The sequence below is a fragment of the Ahaetulla prasina genome, chromosome 8 (genome assembly GCF_028640845.1).
Source record: "Ahaetulla prasina isolate Xishuangbanna chromosome 8, ASM2864084v1, whole genome shotgun sequence".
In the NCBI taxonomy this organism is placed as follows: domain Eukaryota; kingdom Metazoa; phylum Chordata; class Lepidosauria; order Squamata; family Colubridae; genus Ahaetulla; species Ahaetulla prasina.
In genome coordinates, this window is record NC_080546.1 from 27,319,585 (window position 1) to 27,340,549 (window position 20,965).

The window sequence follows — 20,965 nt, forward strand, 5'->3', positions numbered from 1 at the left end:
GCTGCACCGGGAAGTTTTCCTGTGCGGCCACGGTGCCAATGGCGACAGCAGCAGCAGCAGAGCATACCCTGCCCTTCAGGGACCCAAAGGTGGGTGGCCCGGCTCAGAAGTGGCGTATTCCCCATCATGGACTGGATGCAGGGGGGAAGGCAAGCAGGCGGCATCAGCCAAAGGCCCCACGGAAGCCAAGCGCAAAAGTTGAGCGCGCCACACCCAAAAGGCATGCGAGCCTTGCCAGGTCTGCCCGATGCCTAGTGGGTCTCCCTCCTCCCCCCCACTGCCAGCATTGGTTTACCTTCTAGATCCTCTCCCTGCAGCCCTGCCATGCTTTCCTCAGTTTCATGCCTTCCACTCGCCTGCCTTCACACATGGATGTGGGCCGCAGACTGGTTCAGGGGTGTGGCCAGCCAGAGATTGCCACCGGTTCGCCGAACAAGCCCCAATCTCCGCTACCTACTCATCCGATCCGGTCCGATCCGGTAGCATTTCACCCCTGTTAGAGACCAATCTCATTATGTTGCATTTCAGGGGTGAAATCCAGCAGGTTCTGACAGGTTCTGGAGAAGCGGTAGTGGAAATTTTGAGTGGTTTGGAGAACTGGCAAATACCACCTCTGGCTGGTCCCAGAGTGGGGTGGGAATGGGGATTTTGCAGTATTCATCCCCTGCCACGCCCACCAAGCCACGCCCACAGAACCAGTAGTAAAAAAAATAATTTCACCACTGCTGCAAAGTCATGGAATCAATCATCAACCAATCCATTACCCACTACTTAGAGAGTAACAACCTACTCTCTAACAAGCAATTTGGCTTTAGAAAAAAATTGTCCTGCAATCTGCAACTCTTATACTACAAAAACATATGGACCACAAAACTTGACCAGGGTAAATCAATAGATGCAATTTATATAGACTTCTGTAAAGCCTTCGATTCAGTGGTACATGACAAACTACTTCTAAAACTAAAATCTTACAGCATTTTTGGATTCCTGCATAAGTGGATAGCTGCATTCTTATCAAACAGGCAATTAGTAGTCAAAATAGGAAATGCCTTATCCAGCCCTGCACCTGTTAACAGTGGTGTCCCCTAAGGTAGCGTTTTAGGATCCACACTCTATACTTTACATAAATGACCTTTACGATCATATTATAAGCAACTGTGTTCTCTTCGCTGATGATATAAAACTATTCAACACCACTGACAATGCTGCTACTCTACAAAAAGACCTTGACTATGTGTCAGAATGGTAAAATTGGCAACTTCAAATCTCAACCAACAAATGTTCTTATACATTGGCAAAAAAAAATCAGAACACAAAATACAAGCTGGGCGGATATGACCTAGCAGACGACCCTCACTCTGTCAAAGACCTTGGGGTACTTATCTCACTGTAACAACATTGCTAAAAAAGCATTAAGCGTTGTTAACCTAATCTGCATAGCTTCTTCTCCGGTAATTTTGAACTGAAAACTAAGTGATACAAAACTTTTGTCAGACCAATTCTTGAATACAGCTCATCTGTCTGGAACCTACTCTACATATCAGACCTTAATACAATTGAACGAGTCCAGAGATATTTCACGAGAAGAGTCTTCAATTCCTCCACTTGCAACAAAATGCCTTATGCCACCGGACTTGAAATTTTGGGCTTAGACAACTTAGAACTTTGCCATCTTCGGTCTGACCTAAACGTAGTACTAAAATCATCTGCTACAGTGTCCTACCTGTCAATGAATACTTCAGCTTCAACCAAAACAATACAAGAGCACACAATAGATATAAACTCGTGGTAAACCAATCCAAACTTGATTGCAGAAAATACGACTTCAGTAACAGAGTGGTCAACGCCTGGAATGCACTACCTGACTCTGTAATTTCTTCCCCAAATCCCCAAAATTTTAACCTAAGACTGTCTACTGTGGACCTCACCCCATTCCCAAGAGGTCTTTAAGGGGCGTGCTTAAGAGCATGAGCGTGCCTACATCCCTCTTCTAATGTTTCCTTTATTCATATCTATTTCATGTATTCATAATTATGTTTACACTGGTATCTGTTATCAAATATGTGCTTGATGAAATAGATAGATAGATAGATAGATAGATAGATAGATAGATAGATAGATAGATAGATAGATAGATAGATAGATAGATAGATATAGTTTCTTCAGCTGTAAAGGAGATGGAGGGAAATTGTACTTTCAAATTTATAAAGTTCTGTTAATGTAGCTTTACAGTAAAATAGAATTAGCTCATCAGGTTGTGTCTCTTGTCTGATCTACCTAGTAAAGTTGACAATAACCAGCACTGCTCTTTCAAAACGAAAGAAAATCCGAGTAGCAAATTTGATGTGGTTAATAAGAAAAGCCCAAAGGCACATACCATTCTTTACCTTGGCAAGTTTTATATCTTTAAATATATAATTGAAATTTTGACTTTTATGAAAGTTGAAGAAGGCTGGCCACTTGTGAATTTGTGTTTCTGGATATTTTTCAGAATTGTTGTTGTTTCCTATGTAATAAACAGATGTCATTTAGGTCATATGCCATTTTGGAACCAATTTGGTTCCTTAAAGTAGAGGTAACCCATCCAAAATCACTCGTAACAAGCAGGCATCTTTTCCTAATATAGTTAGGCTGGCAATTTGCATTATACATCTTGAAGTTAATTGTATAAGGCAGGACTGCTAACTGGGTGGCTGTAAATAAAAGCATTTATTGTTTTTGCAGGAAATAGTATCCATACATTTATATCACACTGCAATATTCTCTTTTGGGATGGACAACACAATACAAAGTCCAGCTGTGAAGTAATGACTAATACATTGGAAAAAATCAAAGACACAGTAAAGGAAAAGAAATACAGTGAAATCTAGATTACAGCAACTGCATATGCTATACCCTTCATGCCTTTCCAACCTTATTCTGAGTTTTTACCTTTCTACTGATTGTTAAATCAACAATTCAAAGGTAGGTTAGATAAACATCATTACTAGGGAACTGTAGAGAACCTGGATCACTTATCAGTACAGGTAGTCCTTGACTTACAACCATTTATTTGATGAACGTTTGAGGTTACAATGGCACTGAAAAAAATAATTTATAAGTGTTTTTCACGCTTACGACCATTGCAGCATCCCCATGGTCATGTGATCAAAATTCAGATGCTTGGCAAGTGGCTCATATTTACAACGGTTGCAGTGTCACAGGGTCATGTGATCCTCTTTTGCAACCTTCTGACAAGGAAAGTCAACTGGGAAGCCAGATTCACTTTACAATCATGTTACTAATTTAACGACTGCAGTGATTCGCTTAATCACTGTGGGCAAGAAAGGTTGCAAAATGGGGAAAGACCAGGGCTGAAATGTAAAATTTGTTACTACCGGTTCTGTGGGCATGGCTTGGTGGGAGTGGGTGGGTAATGTGACTGGGTGGGCGTGGCCAACTTTTTTTTTTTACTTTTAAAAGCATTTTTTCTATAATCTCTTCGGCCATAGAGGTTGTAAAAAATGCTTTTAAAAGCCTCTGATGACCAGGCAACTCAGCTGGGATCGCCAGAGGAAAAAAAAGCTCTTAAAGAGTTCTGACGATCCCAGCTGAGTTGCCTGATACCTTTTAAAAACATTTTTTCTACAACCTCTTCGGCCGAAGAACTTGTAGAAAACATGCTTTTAAAGGGTTCTGATGATCAGACAACTCAGCTGGGATCACCAGAGGGAAAAAAGCTTTAAAGGGTTCTGACGATTCCAGCTGAGCCGCGCGATCATCAGAGGCTTTTTTTTTTACTTTTAAAAGCATTTTTTTAGCGGAAGAAAAAATGCTTCTAAAAGTAAAAAAAACCCTCTGATGATCACGCGGCTCAGCTGGGGTGGGAGGGAGAAGGAATTTTTGCTACTGTTTCTCTGAATCATCCACCACCATCACTACCGGATCGGGCGATCCAGTCCGAACCAGGAGCATTTCACCCCTGGACAAGACTCAATTTTCACTTAGCAGCAGAAATTTTGAACTCAAATGTGGTCGTATGTTGAGGATTACCTGTAAATAGGTGTCTTAAATATGATACGTGTTGGGCTTAATTTCCTTTATGCTTCAGTGTTACATACGTACAGATGTGACCCAAAGTATTGACACCCTCTGTGTTTTCTTAAAGAATCCCAGTGTGTCATGAAATAACTTGAACATGTCCCAAATACATGACCTCCACCATTCCTTATTCCACAACCCATAGAGAAAGTATTTGCTTTTGATATACCGTGTTTCCCCCAAAATAAGACCGGGTCTTATATTAATTTTTGCTCCAAAAGAGGCATTAATGGCTTATTTTCTGGTTAGGTCTTATTTTGGGGGAGATACAATAGTAAACACCTCTGTCTGGCTGATGATCTTACCTGGGGCTTATTTTGGGGGTAGGGCTTATTCTACGAGCATCCTGAAAAACCATGCTAGAGCTTATTTTCTGGTTGGGTTTTATTTTCAGGGAAACGGGGTATCACTTAACATATTCTTATTAAACTTGATTGCTGCTTTTTTATGTATACAATCTTAAACAAATGTTAAGCTGCGTTACATGCGATCTTCTCTACGTACTCTGAAAGTACAACAATAACAGAGATGTAAAATGCTACTTTTTAAAACTTCAGCATAATAGGGTAGTCTTCAGATTTAGGAATTTTTATAAATACATAATCAGTTATTTTAAAATACAAGATACCTTTGCTTAAATTACTTCAAAAAGATCAAAGGGGCTGAGAACAATATCTAAGTTATGTAATTTATCTAAAGATAATTATCGTCTGTTCTTTGTAGTTGGCTATGATTATAACCTCTGGAAAAGTCTTTTTTGTGGCTGGGAGTGTTTTTTTCAAACTTACCTTCTGAGTTACTCAGCTACATGCAGATTGTTTATTTTTGCAGCAAGTTTGTGTCTATGAATGTGTGCAAAGATCTCTGTGATGTTTGTTAACTTGGTCAAAGACCATTGATTGGTTTGAAAGGAAATTAGAAACTCTTTAGAGAAGGATGTTCTCACAATTATTAAAGCCAACTCAGAATGAAAATAAATAAATAAATTACATTGGCAGGACTTGGCTTTTATAATGCATGACAGATTATTCAGTTTGCAGAGATGACAATTTTAAAGGTACAACTCCATTCAGATAAGCAAGAGGGTTACAAAAATTTAGAAAGAGTGAAATAGCAATAGCAATAGCATTTATATATTGCTTCATAGTGCAGCCCTCTCTAAGCTATTTATAGACTCAGCATATTGCCCCCAACAATCTGGGTCCTCATTTTACCAACCTCAGAAGGATAGAAGTCCGAGTCAACCTTGAGATGGTGAGAATCAAACTGCTGGCAGTGGATAGAGTTAGCCTGCAATACTGCATTCTAACCACTGTGTCACCATGGTTCCCTAATAAGCTCTGACCCATTGTAGCCCTTCCTATGAAGAGTTATCATAGGATGTAGTTTTGCTCGCTTTATTATAAAATCATGAGTTGCTTTCCAGTCTACTTTCCACACTTGTCAATCAACCAATCCTACCTTTAGTGTGATTCTCTGCCTGATATAAAGCTAACTGTGAGTTGGCTAAAGTAATTTGGTGAAAGCAAATATGTACAGGAAATAGTAAGAATTTAGTTTCTGATTTTTTTAATTTTTAGCTTTTTTTTTCTATTGATATTTTTCTTTTTTTAGAACAAAAACCCCACTTATTGACAATATCAACATTCCTGCCAAATAAAATTGCACTTTTTTTTACATCCAGCACTTAGAGAAGAAGCTACAAAGACCAAGTGGGTTCAGTTATAGAACATTCCAAGCCCGAATATGGTTTATTTGTTTTGGTGAAGCATGTATATTATTGAAATGCGAATTATAAAGAAGTAAAGTGTGTTAACACTAAGGTGAGCAACTTTTTTACAGTGAGAAAGAGGACACAAATAAATTGAAGAAAAAAATTGTAAATAAAACTGAAACAATAACATAAGCGAATAAACTTGTAAATAAAATTATAGATATTTGGAAATTATTAAATAAATAATGAATTAATAAAAAGTGAATTATTGTGCTCACCTGTGTATGATTGAATATTCTCTGCAAAAGAAGTGAGTCTAATGCGTGCGTGTGTGCCGTGTCGTGTTTCGGTAAGAAGTAAAAAAAGCCACTTGCGTGTGGCGCACTCTTGCACGTGGCACACTCTCTCAAAACAATTCTTTTGTGCGGAGCGCATGCATCTCATAATCGCGTCTCACCGTACTGTATCGAGCCTTGATGAATCATCATGTCAAATACAAATACGTCACATCATACGGATCGGATCGGCATTGATCGAATACGGAGATTTACAGATTAGTCTTCAAATATTGAAAAGGAGGACATGTAGGAGGACACTTTTCGAGAGGGGATAGAACTTAACAAAAGAAGGACTATCCTCCCTAAAGGAGGACGATTGGTCACCTTACTAACACAAATATGGTTCATTTGTTTGATTGGTTTGACTTGCTGTGTTGCATGAATCCAACTATTACAACAAGTTATAACCCAAGTGGTTAATTTTAACATGTTGTATATACTCTACTCAGCAAATTGTGGCTTATTCAATAAATCGTAGCTTAACAAAGCAAGTCTAAACAAGATAAGCAAATCTAATTGTTAAAACTTCCTTCTGAACAAATCTGTTTATGATTGCATGGTTAATGATGCACACTTTGTAGTAAAAGCACAGAAAGCACTCTCTGGCTTTTCAAGCATATTTCACATTAATGCAAATATCCTAAGAACAATTCATATGTTTTAAAGTCCACAGACATTGCAGATAGTTCTTGCCTTACCAACCATAATTTCAGTGACCATTTGAAATTATGACGGTATAATTATGACGGTATATAAAAATTATGATGATAAAATAAGATCTTGTGGCCGTTACAGTGATCATGATTTAGGGCTGTCAAACTCATGATGACATGTCGTCATGTGACATATCACAGCTTTCTCCCCTTTTTTAAACTGGGGGGGCAGCGTGGGATGTATCCGGTCTGGGGGCTGTGAGTTTGACACCCCTGATTTAGATGCTTGTCAACATATGCACATAGAATCTTGTGGTCGTGTGATCGCCATTTGCAACGTTCACAGCCATTTTCCAACAAGCAAATTCGATGGGGAAGCTAGCAGAAAGTTGCAAGTCACGATCACATGATATCACACTTAATGACTATGCTACTTAATAATAGAGTTGCCGGCCTCTCATGTGGATGGTAAGTGAAGACTACCTGCGGTCAGATTTAAAGACTTCATTGCCAGCCCAGAAATGTAAGGCAATATATTGCAGGACTACAGTAGTTTGCCACAGTCCGAAAGCTGCTTTCAGCTTCAAAGAATGCTCATTTTCCACTTCTGTTCATAAAATTACTTTCTAAGCCAACATCATGAAAACCCCTTTGATCATGAAAATGCTTCCAAAATACTGACTTTGCTTAACTACTTCACTAAAACACAGACAAACTTTATAAGAAGCTTCATCAAAAAGAGCCCAGGAAACATTACAACTTAACCCTTTGCATGCTTCTGCCCTTTCGCTGCAGCTGCAGAAAAAAAAACAATGCTTGAGAAAATACTGTTTCTTTTTTATGCTTTGGGGCTAAAACTACTTGCTAAATTCTGCCCTTTCAAAATATTAATGTTTCTTTTAATGCATGTTTATTATTAACTGTGGAATTTGTTTTTTGTGTGTGGCCAAAAGATATCACGGAAGGGGAAAATATTGTTTGGTGGGGAGAAGAATTATTATGTTTTTTAATACAATTCTGTATATTAATTTAAGGTAGCTTAGTCTGAGAATCAGTTTTTTGGCTCTGCTCTGTTCCAGAGTATAAAACTTTCCATTTCAAAAAAGAGAAAAAGTACAATATGGGGTGGTTATTTTCACTCTTTTAAGTTTTAGTTTATGAATCTGAAATATTATATGCTGAACTAATACAAAACTGCATTATTGGGTTTGCACAGAAAAGAATGAGATTCTGTTATTCTTTTTTCCTCTTCTCTAATGATATTTTGAAAAAGTCTGATGTACTTTGGCAAAATTTCAAAGGGAATATGCATTGCATTTTTAAGGAAACAGTATCCATTGTGACAAGATTTGTTCTCGTTAGGAATTTTTGCTTTTCTGTCTTACTTTCATGATGCACAAGTAAACAACAGGAGCAAGCAAACTCCCTTCATAAATAAGAGGGAGGGATAACAGGTAACTGCCTTTTCTTCGATGCTGGTTCACATAACATTAGACCATGGTTTGCTATTTTCCTAAACAAGGTCTAGGTCAGAAATTACTATTTTTTTCCTAGATCTTGAATTACATTATTTTTAATAACTGAAATTGAAATTAAACTGAAATGCTACAGGGCTGTGGTGGTGCAGTGGTTAGAATGCAGTATTGCATTCTGCCGACTACCAACAGTTCGATTGTCACAGCTCAAGGTTGACTCGGCCTTCCATCCTTCCGAGGTGGTTAAAATGAGGACCCAGATTGTTTGGGGGCAATATGCTGACTCTGTAACTGCTTAGAGAAGGCTGTAAAGCATTATGGAGCGGTATCTAAGTCCAAGTGCTGTTGCTATTGTTTTTCTTCTCTAGCATTTCAGTTTAATTTCAATTTTGGGGCATCATGGCTTGAAAGGCTAAAATCACACAATGCTACAACTGCAGCAAATTAGTTATTGCAGCCTTTTAAACTACTTTGGGTTGCATTACCAAAGGAGGTAATGAGGAGGAGAGCAGCTGGCAAGGGCCTCCAGCTAGATCCCCTAGCTGGTTTCAATAAGCTACTGTGAAACACTGGATACACTTTCCCCAATATTCGATGGAGGCTAAGTTGGACAGTCACGGGGTTAATTACCTTTACTATAGGGAAAGGACCTATAAATTTGGGACCAACTTTTTTGCTAGGCAACCTCAATCTTAGATGTTTAGTTGACAAATACACTCCATCTCCTACCCAGAAAGGGGGTTGAAGAGATCGGCATTTGTCGGCTTGGGCTTTATATTTCTCTGCCGATTCAGCCAAAGCTTTCTTGGAGTGCCTTATTATCATTACTGCTAACATTGTTTTGATTTGTATCCCACTTTAGGAGCTCATGGTGAATTTTCATGAATTAGCATCAATTGCTCAACTGAATAATTGAATTAGCATCAGTTGATACTGGACCTTCCCAATTCTAGACAAACAACTTAACTCTTGGCTTTTTAATTATGACAAAGTTATGAATTGTTGAATAAGCCATAATAGCTTAGTTCAGGAAAAATACTAAAGCATAAATAATAGTTTACAAACAACAATGGTTAAGTTCACATATCACACAAGCCAACAACAAACAAACAAACAAAAACCCATTCTATAAACTGTTGTAATCCATTGTATTAAAAATGCAACGATTTTAATTGATGCTATAGTTCAGGGTTCTCTAACCTTGGTCCCTTTAAGACTTGTGGACTTCAACTTCAGTTCCAAAAGACTCTGGGAGTTGAAGTCCACAAGTCTTAAAGGGACCAAGGTTGGAGACCCCTGCTATAGTTGGATAGAAAAGGATACTGTTTCTTTAAAAGAAAAATTATTTTGAATATTTCAATTGCATTTGAACTGGGATTTTGGAATAGACTGTTTTACCACAGCGTGGTGAGATTAGGAAGTCTATTTCACTGTCTTTGGAGTTCATTAAGGTAGGTTAAAAGGGAACCGCATGACACAATTTCTTTTCATTAATTTTTATATAGAATGTATCTCATTGCAAATCCTCATAGCAAGTTAATGACATATAAGGTATTCTCTTTTTACATGTGTCCCAGTTTGTTTATTTTTTTGTTTCAGAAAAAAAATAAGAATGTTCAGCGTGTGTGTAAGTCTATAGGAATGTAGCAAGTTGATAAAATCCCATCCAAGTTCACCCTCCTTTCAGGAATAATTTTTAAAAACAGCTTGCATTGCTTTTTATGGAAATTTGTTTTGCAGCTTTCTACATCTTAAGGCAGAGAATAGCCAGGATAAGGTGCCAACCCAAAGGTTAGCGGAACATATTTCTTAAAATAATTTTGGCACAACGGTGTTTTGGAGCTATAACTGATAATTTGGGGAAATAACATTTTATGTAAACTCAGGAAAAATATGTATTTATTTTATTTATTATTTTAAGGCAATTAAACACTTTTTTTGAAGTATTCCCATACAGTGGAGGATTTCCTAACTAATATGAATCAATTGTGGCATCATTTTCAGTTTTATAGATAAGATATCGGGAAAGTCTGTTTTACATTGTTTATCAATTTATAATTTTAAACAATGCTATACTGTAACATGGTCATTTATTTCAGTGTTATTATATGCAAATATCTATATGAATCACTGCCAGAAATAATGACCAAACTAGCAATGTTGTATATCAGGGGTGTCAAACTCGATTTCATTGAGGGCCACATCAAGGTTGTGTTTGACCTCAGGTGGATGTGGCCAACTTGTCACTCATGTCAGGGGTGTAGGTACTGGCCCGAATGCCCTGCCAGCAAAAACAGACTCCCGAGCTCCATTTTCAGCTGCAACAGCCTCCTGCAACCTTCTGCCAGTGAAAACGGAGCTCGGGAGGGTCCTCCCGAAGTCTGTTTTTATTGGCAGAGGCCCCATGGGTGAGTCCGTCGCTGTTTCCAGGGTGGCCACAGAGGCCAGATCTAAGCACCCTGCAGGCCTTGAGTTTGACATCCCTGTTGTATATGCTTACCTGGGAATTTGTTCATCTTTATGAACAAATCTTGTTAGGATTGCACTGCATTTCTATGTATGTTTCCTTATAAATATTTCTTATTGTATCTGGCTAGATCCTATCTAGGTGTCCAAAATCCAGAGGAGAACATAGCATATGTGGTGTCCTGCTAGATTGTACCGTTGGACCACCTAGTACAGCAGACTCGTCTCACACTTGCCAACCAACTACATGGGAAAGCCCACTATCTGCCTTCAGTTGGCCTGATGGCAGTCACACTGCTATCAAGTTAATAGCTCTTGATCCCCATGACATCTGCAACTGCCCCAGCAACATACAATAGCTATGCTCAACCAGTGGCTTTCCAGTTCTGTTAGGATTGAATTTCTAGCAGTTGCAGTCCCAACGCACCTAGAAAGAGCCACAGTGAGAAAACCCAGTGCGCATAAAATTAATCTAGCTGCACTGTGCCTTGATTAATGTAATACAGGTATATAACTCAAGACAAGACCCTCTGCTGTAGAATCTGAAATACGTTTACTAATTCAATTAGAACTAATTGACAAGGGTTCAGAATATTTGTAATTACAATAGCTCTTTAAGAGTTCCTGAACAAATACCTATCTAGGCATTTACCTCACTAAAGAATTTCTTCTCAACAAATTTGCTTCAGATTAAGGTGTTCAACAGATTTGATATCTGGGTTATATCCCTGTGAAAGATTCTTTTTACTATTCTTTTTATAGATCCAAGTGAATATTGGAATTTGGCTTACAAGCATAGAATTATGTATAGAATAGGATTGCTACCACAAAGGGTGCCATTTGGACTGAATGTAAAATACCCAGTATTTTCTAGGTCAGGAGACTGCCTGCGAGTGGAATGCCAGTCCCTACACTTCCACCTATATAGGATGCTACTATAATAATCATTCTTTAAAAAATTACATTGACATTTACCATAATAAAGAAGTTTAAATGATGATTCTCTACAGGCATAATGTTATTCCTTTATGGGCTATGTTGATAATTTTAAGATTTCTCCCAATCTTCTAGTTGTTGCAGAAAATAGAGCAAGGAACCCTAGAATGGACTTCAGTCCAGGGCTTATGTAGGCTGAAGTCCCTGCCCAGATATTTCAAGAGAAAATTAGGTTTTAAGTTATCTGGATATTTTCAATTCTCAGACCAAAATTATGGGTGGCTTTGTTTCCAAATTAGTGTCAACCTCCCTTGTGGCAACTTGTTTGCTTGCCATAGTATTTGAGAATCTACTTCAGACATTACTGTCTAAATAATTCCACTGAACTTTCTGGAGGCATTCCAATATTATGTACTACACTAAGGAATGTTCATCATATATTATCTTGATTTACAGCATAGATGTACTATTACATGAAAAATCCAAGTAGCTTAACTTCTGGGCATTGGAGATATTTTTGTCCATGAGTGCAATGAAAATAACACTTTCAAAATGTAAAGTAGTGCATTATTTGCAGTTCATACACAATTCTAATCTAAAGTGGCAGTGATTTAACCAGTTGAAAATCTCTCCGGAATTCTAATGCCTGCTATATTTAAATTAGACAGAATATTATTTTCCCTGCATTTGGCACTGTCATTCCAAAGATGATAGAAGAAAAGATTGCACATTGAACTGCTCAAAGATTAAAAACCACCTGCCTACAGTAAAGATTTCTGAAAGCATGTTAACAAACTGTAAACGTGCACTTCCAGCCTTTGTAATTCGGGGATAATAAATGTATCTGGAATAAAGAATATCCTTTATAATAGGGGTGTCAAACTCAAGGCCCGTGGGCCGGATACGTGGGCCCACCTGGAAACAGCGAAGGACTGGCTCACGGTGTCTCTGCCAGTGAAAATGGAGCTCTGGAGGGCTACACGCAGGCCTCCTGGACTCCATTTCTGGCCATGATGGCCTCTGCAGTGAAAATGGAGCTCTCAGGCTCTGTCATGGCCAGAAATGGAGCCTTGGCGAATGACGTTGAGCTGGTCACACCCACGCTGGCCATGCCCCCCCCCAGCCCCCTGAGGTCAAACACAACCCTGATGTGGCCCTCAATGAAATCAAGTTTGACACCCCTGCTTTATAAAGCCATACATTCCATTTAAATTTTAATCAGTAAAACAAATTATTATTAGTTATATTAGTATTTCTTGTCAGCAAGCAAAGATGATCAGGTAGCTCCATAATTAGAAAGAACATTTAGTTTTCAGAGGTCAGTCCTTGCTTTAAGTTGCTCCCGCACTACAGTAATCCTTTAATCTGGAGGTATGATTCTTCATACAGTCATATTTACACAGCATTCTAATTTTTTCTGCTGTTCGTATCATATATATTGGGATGTTTTTGACGGAACTTGCCAATTTGTAAAATGCGAGCCTAACAAAGTGTTGTTGAAGGATAAGCTTACTTTGCATTTAATTAAAAGCAATCTCTTTGCAGTTGCTGTTTATTCACCATGGCAAAAGGATTAATTATGCACTAAAGGCTGCAACCTTATAGTAATTTTCTTGGGAGCAGCCCCTGCCCCTCCCCCACCAACCCAACTCAAGGAATCTTAATTCTGACACTCGTGATTATCAACTTGCATTTGTTACAATTTTTTATTTCTTTACATGGCAAAATATAGCTAAGATTTCAAATATATATATCAAAGAAAGATGCTTGCTTTTTGTGGCAAAAAGATAACATTTTTTGTCAAGAGACCAGTTTTGTTTATGATTTTTTGTTTTATAAATAACTCAGCTTTATTTTATTTTTTCATGGGGAAAATGTGTCTAGCAGTGAAGTTTTGTAGTAGAAACATACAGTACTGGAAGGCTGTACTACTTCACTGCTCTAACTCTAATAAAGGCTACTATTGAATATATTTTTATAACAATTGGTGAAGACCTTGCTGTTCTATTTTTTAACTTCTCAAAATAATACAAAGTTAAAACAACAGCAACAACAATAAAAGCAGGTAACAAAATACAACAGCTACAAAGACCCATGAAAATTTATTTAATATTTTTAATTTTGTGTGCGCTTTGATTTGAAAGAAAAATAATAGCTTTCTTTTTGGGTATTTACAGCTGTTTGTCAACCTGGATGTAAGCATGGAGAATGTATTGGTCCAAACAAATGCAAATGTCATTCAGGATACACTGGGAAAATATGCAACCAAGGTAAGGAAAGAAAAAAATGGAAAGAAAAACAAATAAAACTCAAACTTCTTTATAAAACTTCAGTTAATTGCTTTGTTTTCATCGTAGCTATTAGCTATTGCTTGGTCCTTATCAGATTTGTAAAGGAAAAGTAATTTATACTGTAGAGGTATAGTTTCATTCATTCTCTGGGACAAAGATGTTAGCCACTTGATTTAATGATAATCAAGATCAATAGTATTTTTTATCAAATGAAAGTGAACAATCATGGAATCTTTGATATATTTTCCTTATTTCCATTGGTTTAAGGACACATCAATATTTTTCACTCCCAAAGTGAGCTTGAGGATAGAAAATTTTTATTTTCCCCATTTAAAATATCCTGATTACCCCAAATAGAAAAAGGGAGTATTTTTTTAAAGGGGAATCTACCCACTTTTTGGTAATCTTGGGACAGAAAAGGGGGGATTTTGGCAGGATATATGTGGCTTATAGGTCACACTATTTTCCCCCTTGGCCAATTTGAACTGAGTGAGAAATTGTATTATCTCTTAGAGAGATTTGTTCAAATTTTTGTTGCTGAGCTCAGCCAAGCACAACCTTCCACAAATATTTACAGTTTAAGCAAGCTGTGGAAACTTAACACAAATTGCAATTATCAGGACTGCTTTCTCAAAAAATAAGCAAAGAAATCCATATGCTAAAATAATTTAAATAGAAATAAAATCCATTCCATCTAATGAAGAAAAGTCCAACTAAGTGACAGGTATACCTGTTTATTCTCTGTTTTCAAGTGCTTAAAGGTGTAGTTACACTCAGGAATTCTAATAAAGATTTGTGAAGCTTCTGATGGAAAATCAAGTTAGCATTTTAGAATATCTGACAACTTGAGAAAGTTGGTGAAACAGAAAATGTGTTTCCTGGGAATTGTTTCCAACTTTCCATAGCTTAGTGAATACTAAATGTTTTTTTAAAATTTACTTGTTCAGATATATTAAACTTTGCCTGAAAGATTCTTGTGAGACCTCACCTTTGTCCTAGCCTCTTCCCTGCCTGCCTTACCCCCTCCCTCTGCTTCCCCTTCCCATAATACATCATATTGTTATATTTCTTTCTACTTTTGGTAGTATGACCAATGTTATACTTCTTTCTAATCAAAGCAAGAATTGCCAAAAGTTTGGGGCTAAAGGAATTCCCAGAACATTGGAAATTCTGAGTGCATGCAATGGGGCCTATCAAAAAACTCTTTGTGTAGTAGATACTTTCTACCACTTCAGTTTGTGTTTCTTTCTAAATATAAGCTTTCACTTCATTTAAATCTGAACTGTTGCACCGTATATCATTGGTGGGTGCTCCAGTAGTAGAAGATGTGCTCATCTGTTCAAATAATTTCTGACTTCGGATTTACAAGAAGATTCACCTTCTCAAGGTTTGTATAGCAGCGACTTGTCTATATCGCAGTTGAACAATCAGCTTTTTCAGGCAAATGCTGCAAATTCACCTGGATTATCTCTTCCCCTGAACCTAAACTGCTGCTGCTCCTCCTCCTTTTAAAGAGAACTGAGATCGTTGAATGTGACATGCAAAAATGGTATTTCATCTAATAAAGTGCCATGTTGTGTTGCTGAATGAGTTTCAGTCATTTGACTTCTATTATGCCTTCTCCTCCATTGTGAAGCTGCACACCTGTTTGCAACCTCTGCACACTGGTCCAGTGAATCACCTTCTTTCACCACTGCAGAAGATCATGCCACGTATTTACCTTGGAGGGGTGAGGACAATCCTTTTATTTCAGGTGGTCGACCTGCACGGCTTCAATACCAATGGAAACCTCTTTTGCAAACAGGCTGAAAGGATAACAAACTTCTGGCTGCCACAAGGAAGCCTGCAATATAGGCAGCATGCAATTAGACTGAGCATTGACACTTCCTTAAGATGGTTACCCTACCTTCCAAACAATTCTCTTCCGCAACTTTCTTCCTGTGGTAGTTCTCCTGCTCAGAGCTTTTGAGATGTATGCTACTTTTTCTGCACTCTTTTTTAATTGATAAAATGCTGCTTGCTTATATAAGGATATAAGTAAACATAATTGTAATAATTGTTAATATCTCTGGCAGCCTCTCTTCCAGGAACAGCAGTGCTAGTTTTAGCATGTAAAATGCATGCATAGTATAGTATGAGCAATGGCAATAATAATATAACTTACAGGCAATCCTGAAGCTTTATAGGTTTGCTGTATACATCTCTTGACACATTTAAGAAAAAGGCTTATGATTTGCAAAAAATCCAGGATTTGATGCTCCACCTAGAGATTGAGAGGAACATAAGTAAAAAGTGCTGCACCTGGATAATGTCAGACCTAACAAATATCAAAAGATAAGAAAGACAACTATTGTATCTAAGATGCTGCAGAATAGGAAAAGGTGAGCTTGACGAATGGATGGATCTGATCTTTGATATATTTGATTAAGGGGTACAGCAGACTTCTTAGCGCTTTGCAATATATTATTCAAGAAGATAATTAGATTATGCCCAGAAGTGTGCTAGCTGTGACAATTAAGCAGGTCCTTGGTGAATTTTCTTCAGATGTATATGGGACAATAGTAATCAGAAGCTGAATGCTTATAGACCTGAATGTACTACAAATGTTAGGGATGCGATGGCTCAGTGGCTAAGACGCTGAGCTTGTTGAGCAAAAGGTCGGCAGTTCAGCAGTTCAAATCCCTAGTGCCACGTAAACGGGGTGAGCTTCCATTACTTGTCCCAGCTTCTGCCACCTAGCAATTCAAAAGCACGTAAAAAATGCAAGTAGAAAATAGGGACCACCTTTGGTGGGAAGGTAACAGCATTCCGTGCGCCTTTGGCATTTAGTTATGCCGGCCACATGACCACGGAGATGTCTTCGGACAGCACTGGCTCTTCGGCTTTGAAACGGAGATGAGCATTGCCCTCTAAGGTCAGGACCGACTAGCACATACGTGCAAGGGGAACCTTTACCTTACTATAGATGTTAGGATTATACTTCTAGAAATCCCATCCAGCAGGGCTTTCTGGAGTCCCATCATATCTTGAGAATAGCAAATTCATTTAGAATAATGCTGCATGTTTGATAGAGTTTATTCAGAAAATGTGACTTTTGCAACATGTGGCTTGTTAAGGGTTATTATATTGACTGGAACTATCACTCACAAGATTCAGGTTACAACCCATGTAAGTTATTAATTATAAATAATTAACCCCAAGGTCAATATTTTACCACATCTTCCTGTGCAGGAAGTTGTCCTTAAGGTTCTTTAAACATTTTGATTGTTACCTGCTGAACTGAGGGTAATAGCTCCTTTGTTTTCTGCTGGTGCACTTGCAGGCTATAATTATCAGTGGGAAAATGGTCCCTACAGTTAGATCTCTTTGATGGTTGGAAGATGGCTGTCTTGTCCCTAGCTGAACTTCCATTTGGGGCATGTGCAGAAATATTGGTAGGCAAGAACGAAGAGAAGTTGAAAAGGATTTAAATATTGCAGAGTTGTCATGTTCCTTCCATACCTCTGTGGATGGATCTCAGCACTGATGAAGTCTCCAAGCCTGATCCTGGAAGCACAGTTTCACTTCATCTAGCTGAAAGTGATTAAAAGTTTTGATTTTATGAAACCTGAAAAGCAGATTTATATTTCATTGTTGGAGGCAACTGTTATATTTCATTGTTAGATGCAACTGTTAAGTCTTTGTTGTATATTTTAGCTAGGAACTGCTCTGCAATGATAGCACACATAAACCCTTTGCTTTGTAAGAAAAGCATTAACCATTTCCTTTTCCTATAATGCAGTAGCTAAGCTTGGCAGCCTGCGCTTTTGAGACTGGCTTTTTTAAAGGGCTGCTTCAACACCTAGCTTTCTCTATATGTTCTTCAATATATGGTTGTAATGATGCCAATATTCCTGTTTTATTATTTTAGTGCTACCCTTTTGTTTGTATCTGTAGCCTCTGGTTATGTAGAAAAATCACTTCTCATTAAATTGTTTTCAAAATGCAAAGAAACATGGAAAACTGAAGTGGAATTTTTTAAAAAAGGTTTTGATAATTAATGTTTTGGTAACTCTTTGTTACATTTGATCCAACTTGCTAAATTTAACCTTTTTAGTTCATAGCGTATTCTAAGCAATATGTTTATCGAACATTTTTTCTGATCATTTTGAAAAATGCAACATGTATGCCAGTTTATTAAAATACTTACACTTTTTTGGCTAAACTAATTACTGACGTGTTTTTAGCTCTAACTAGTCCTTCACTTTATATAGTTTCCACTATACTGGTCTAACAGTACTGGCTAAAACAGTGAACTAAAATTGGAAACTTTGGGGAGAAGAAAACGTAACTGTACCATAAAAATGTTTAAGCTTGCCCTAATCATTCTTATTTCAATCTTAGGCAAGCCCTGGAATTGAAGAAGAATGTGCTATATTTTACAGTTTTGTGTGTGAATAGATTTAAAAACAACAACAACAGGGTTATATGGTGTAGCTAACAACTGCAACTAGTGTAGATTGAACAGGCTTCAAAATTACTTCTGAGAGTGGCTGGCTTGTATCTGGAATGCTGCACAGGATTGTGTGCTTCTAAAATGTGTATTCAGTGTATTTGTAAGGCACATGGAGATACGTGCATTCCTGTTGCTTTGTCTGCATAGTTCACGTAAATCAGGGGTCCCCAAACTTGGCAGCTTTAAGACTTCAACTCCCAGAACTCTCTAGCCAGCTATGAGTTGAAGTCCACAAGTCTTAAAGCTGCCAAGTTTGAAGACCTCTGACGTAAATGATCAAAGGTACTGAGGTCACTGAAAAAAACACAACTCAGAGTAAAGGTTGCCTTCTGACTATTGTATAAAATCCTTTGCGACTTTATGCCTGCCTTAATGGCCTTAAATTATTTTCCGAATGGACAAAATAAGTCTATGGCCCATTTATAGACAATTGTTTCTACTTGAGAAATCCCTACTGAAGGGTAGTTTTTTTGGGTGTGATTCAAATTTGCAGTGGTACCTTTGATATTCATATTATTATCATCATACCATATTGCTGATAAAAATATTGTTGCATATATCCAATCTAGGAAAGCTGTTACAGAATGTAAACAAGAAAGGCAGTTTATTAGAGATGCTGTTACAGTAAAACAGTTGGGTTTTTAAAAAAAGGATTTTTTTTCTTTAATGAAATTATATTGGAGAACTCTAATTTAACATTCCTAGCCTTTGACTGGAATACCAATACAGAAACAATGAAGATGATGTGAAACGTCCTATTTCCAGTGCGTCTATAAGATTTGAACCTTAAAATAATAGAATCCAGACTTTTGACTTCTTCTCAAAGTTACTGAACAAAGCCAGCAAAAATATATAATTAATTTTTAATTAAAATTAAGCAAACAGTAAAAAGCTTAGTGAAACAGTGTTAATATATTTCCCCTATTAAGGTTTATTCTAACACTGTGCCCTAACACAGCCAAAATCATTACATTCATGTACCAAACTGTGTCATAATCTACACTTTCTGAATCTGAAAAGTGTAAAAGTTTCAATAAACTATTGCATTTTTCCTACAATGTATTGTATATATTCATATCAATTTACTAAATTTGGGTTATGTTGTCCAGTAATGATTGAATTCCTCATGACAACCACTTAACCAAAGTGAAGTTTTTTCTAAAAAGAACATACTACATCAGTTTAACTAGACATAGTCATGGAAATCAAAATGTATGCTTGGTTCTAAGAATAAATAACAGAACTTCCATAAACGACATTTTATTAGCATTTGTTATTGGGAATATTAGACAAAGGTAGAAAGCTTAAAACTATTCACTGCCTTAGTTCAAATGATGTCATTCTTAGGTATTATGTGCTTGCTTGGTTTATGTATGTATGTATGTATTTTTCACATTTTTGAACTGCCCATCTCCTTCATGGAGGGACTTTGGGCGGTGCACAATAAAACTTCAAAATATAAAAACAGTATATAAAAATAAAATTAGAATTTAGTGTATTATACAAGCCAACATTTACTGCTTAAAATCCTGTACAAGCTAGCCCACTGTGGTCCATTCAACAAACTATAAGTACATTAAAAAAAAACTTCAGCTACTATGTAAAGCAGGCTTATTTTTCTAAAAGAACTGACTTTGAAACTCCTGAAACTTCAAAATGCTAGCATTTAATGTTTGCTCTATTTTTATTTCTTCCTCCTCACCCTCTTTATATCCTATTTAGATCTCAATGAATGTGGATTGAAACCAAGGCCTTGCAAACATAGATGTATGAATACCTATGGAAGCTATAAATGTTATTGTCTGAATGGGTACATGCTTATGCCTGACGGATCGTGTTCTAGTAGGTTAAGTTCTCATTGTTTCAATTTTTTTTAAACAGTGGAATTCCTTGGAAGCAGGAGTTAATTTGCCTTAAGCGAAGGACTCTATTAAATGAGACCATAAAACAAAACAAAAAGAAGAAATAGCATTCCATTTGTTTTACTTTCACAAGATACAAGAGTCACTTTTGATGTGACTCACAATTGTCATATTTGAAATGCAATAAGATAGCAAGAATTAATGATGTTTGTTAAATTGCAATATTGCTGTCAGAATTCCATGGCCAGGTCTTGACAATAATTGATTAATCTTCTGACACAGATTGGCTTCTTAACTTATCTTGGCAGTAGATTCAGATCTCCTCTAGTTATAAATATTTGTTGCAGACGGTAATGAAACCATACAAAATAGTTAATCATTGTTGGTCAGACTATGCAAATCCATATACATTCAATAATATACATTTATTTCTTCTTCCTGCCTAACCCAAGATTTAACAGGCTCTTAAAGTAGTGCTTAGTAGCCTTGAAACCAAGAAATTGTATTATATGACTGCCATGTTTGGCAAGAAAATCACTAACTACCCTCTAGCCTCAAATCTATTCTCTATCTCTGACTTCCCCACCACCATCATATGACTCACAAAATACTTGTGGATTAGAATTGAGAATTAGCCTGCAATACTGCATTCTAA

At 37.2% G+C, this 20,965-nt stretch overlaps 1 protein-coding gene across 4 annotated transcripts in view; it reads left to right on the forward strand.

The window, feature by feature from the left end:
• Positions 1-20,965, forward strand: part of NPNT (nephronectin) — a 75,992-nt gene that overhangs the window by 23,848 nt on the left and 31,179 nt on the right. The window contains exons 3-6 of one of the 4 annotated variants that reach the window (XM_058193878.1): positions 10,001-10,051; positions 13,840-13,932; positions 15,590-15,682; positions 20,171-20,290. In XM_058193878.1, the coding sequence (XP_058049861.1) occupies positions 10,001-10,051; positions 13,840-13,932; positions 15,590-15,682; positions 20,171-20,290 (357 nt within the window). The remainder of the gene's footprint in view (positions 1-10,000; positions 10,052-13,839; positions 13,933-15,589; positions 15,683-20,170; positions 20,291-20,965) is intronic. The other 3 variants (XM_058193880.1, XM_058193881.1, XM_058193882.1) reach the window with 3 other exon arrangements.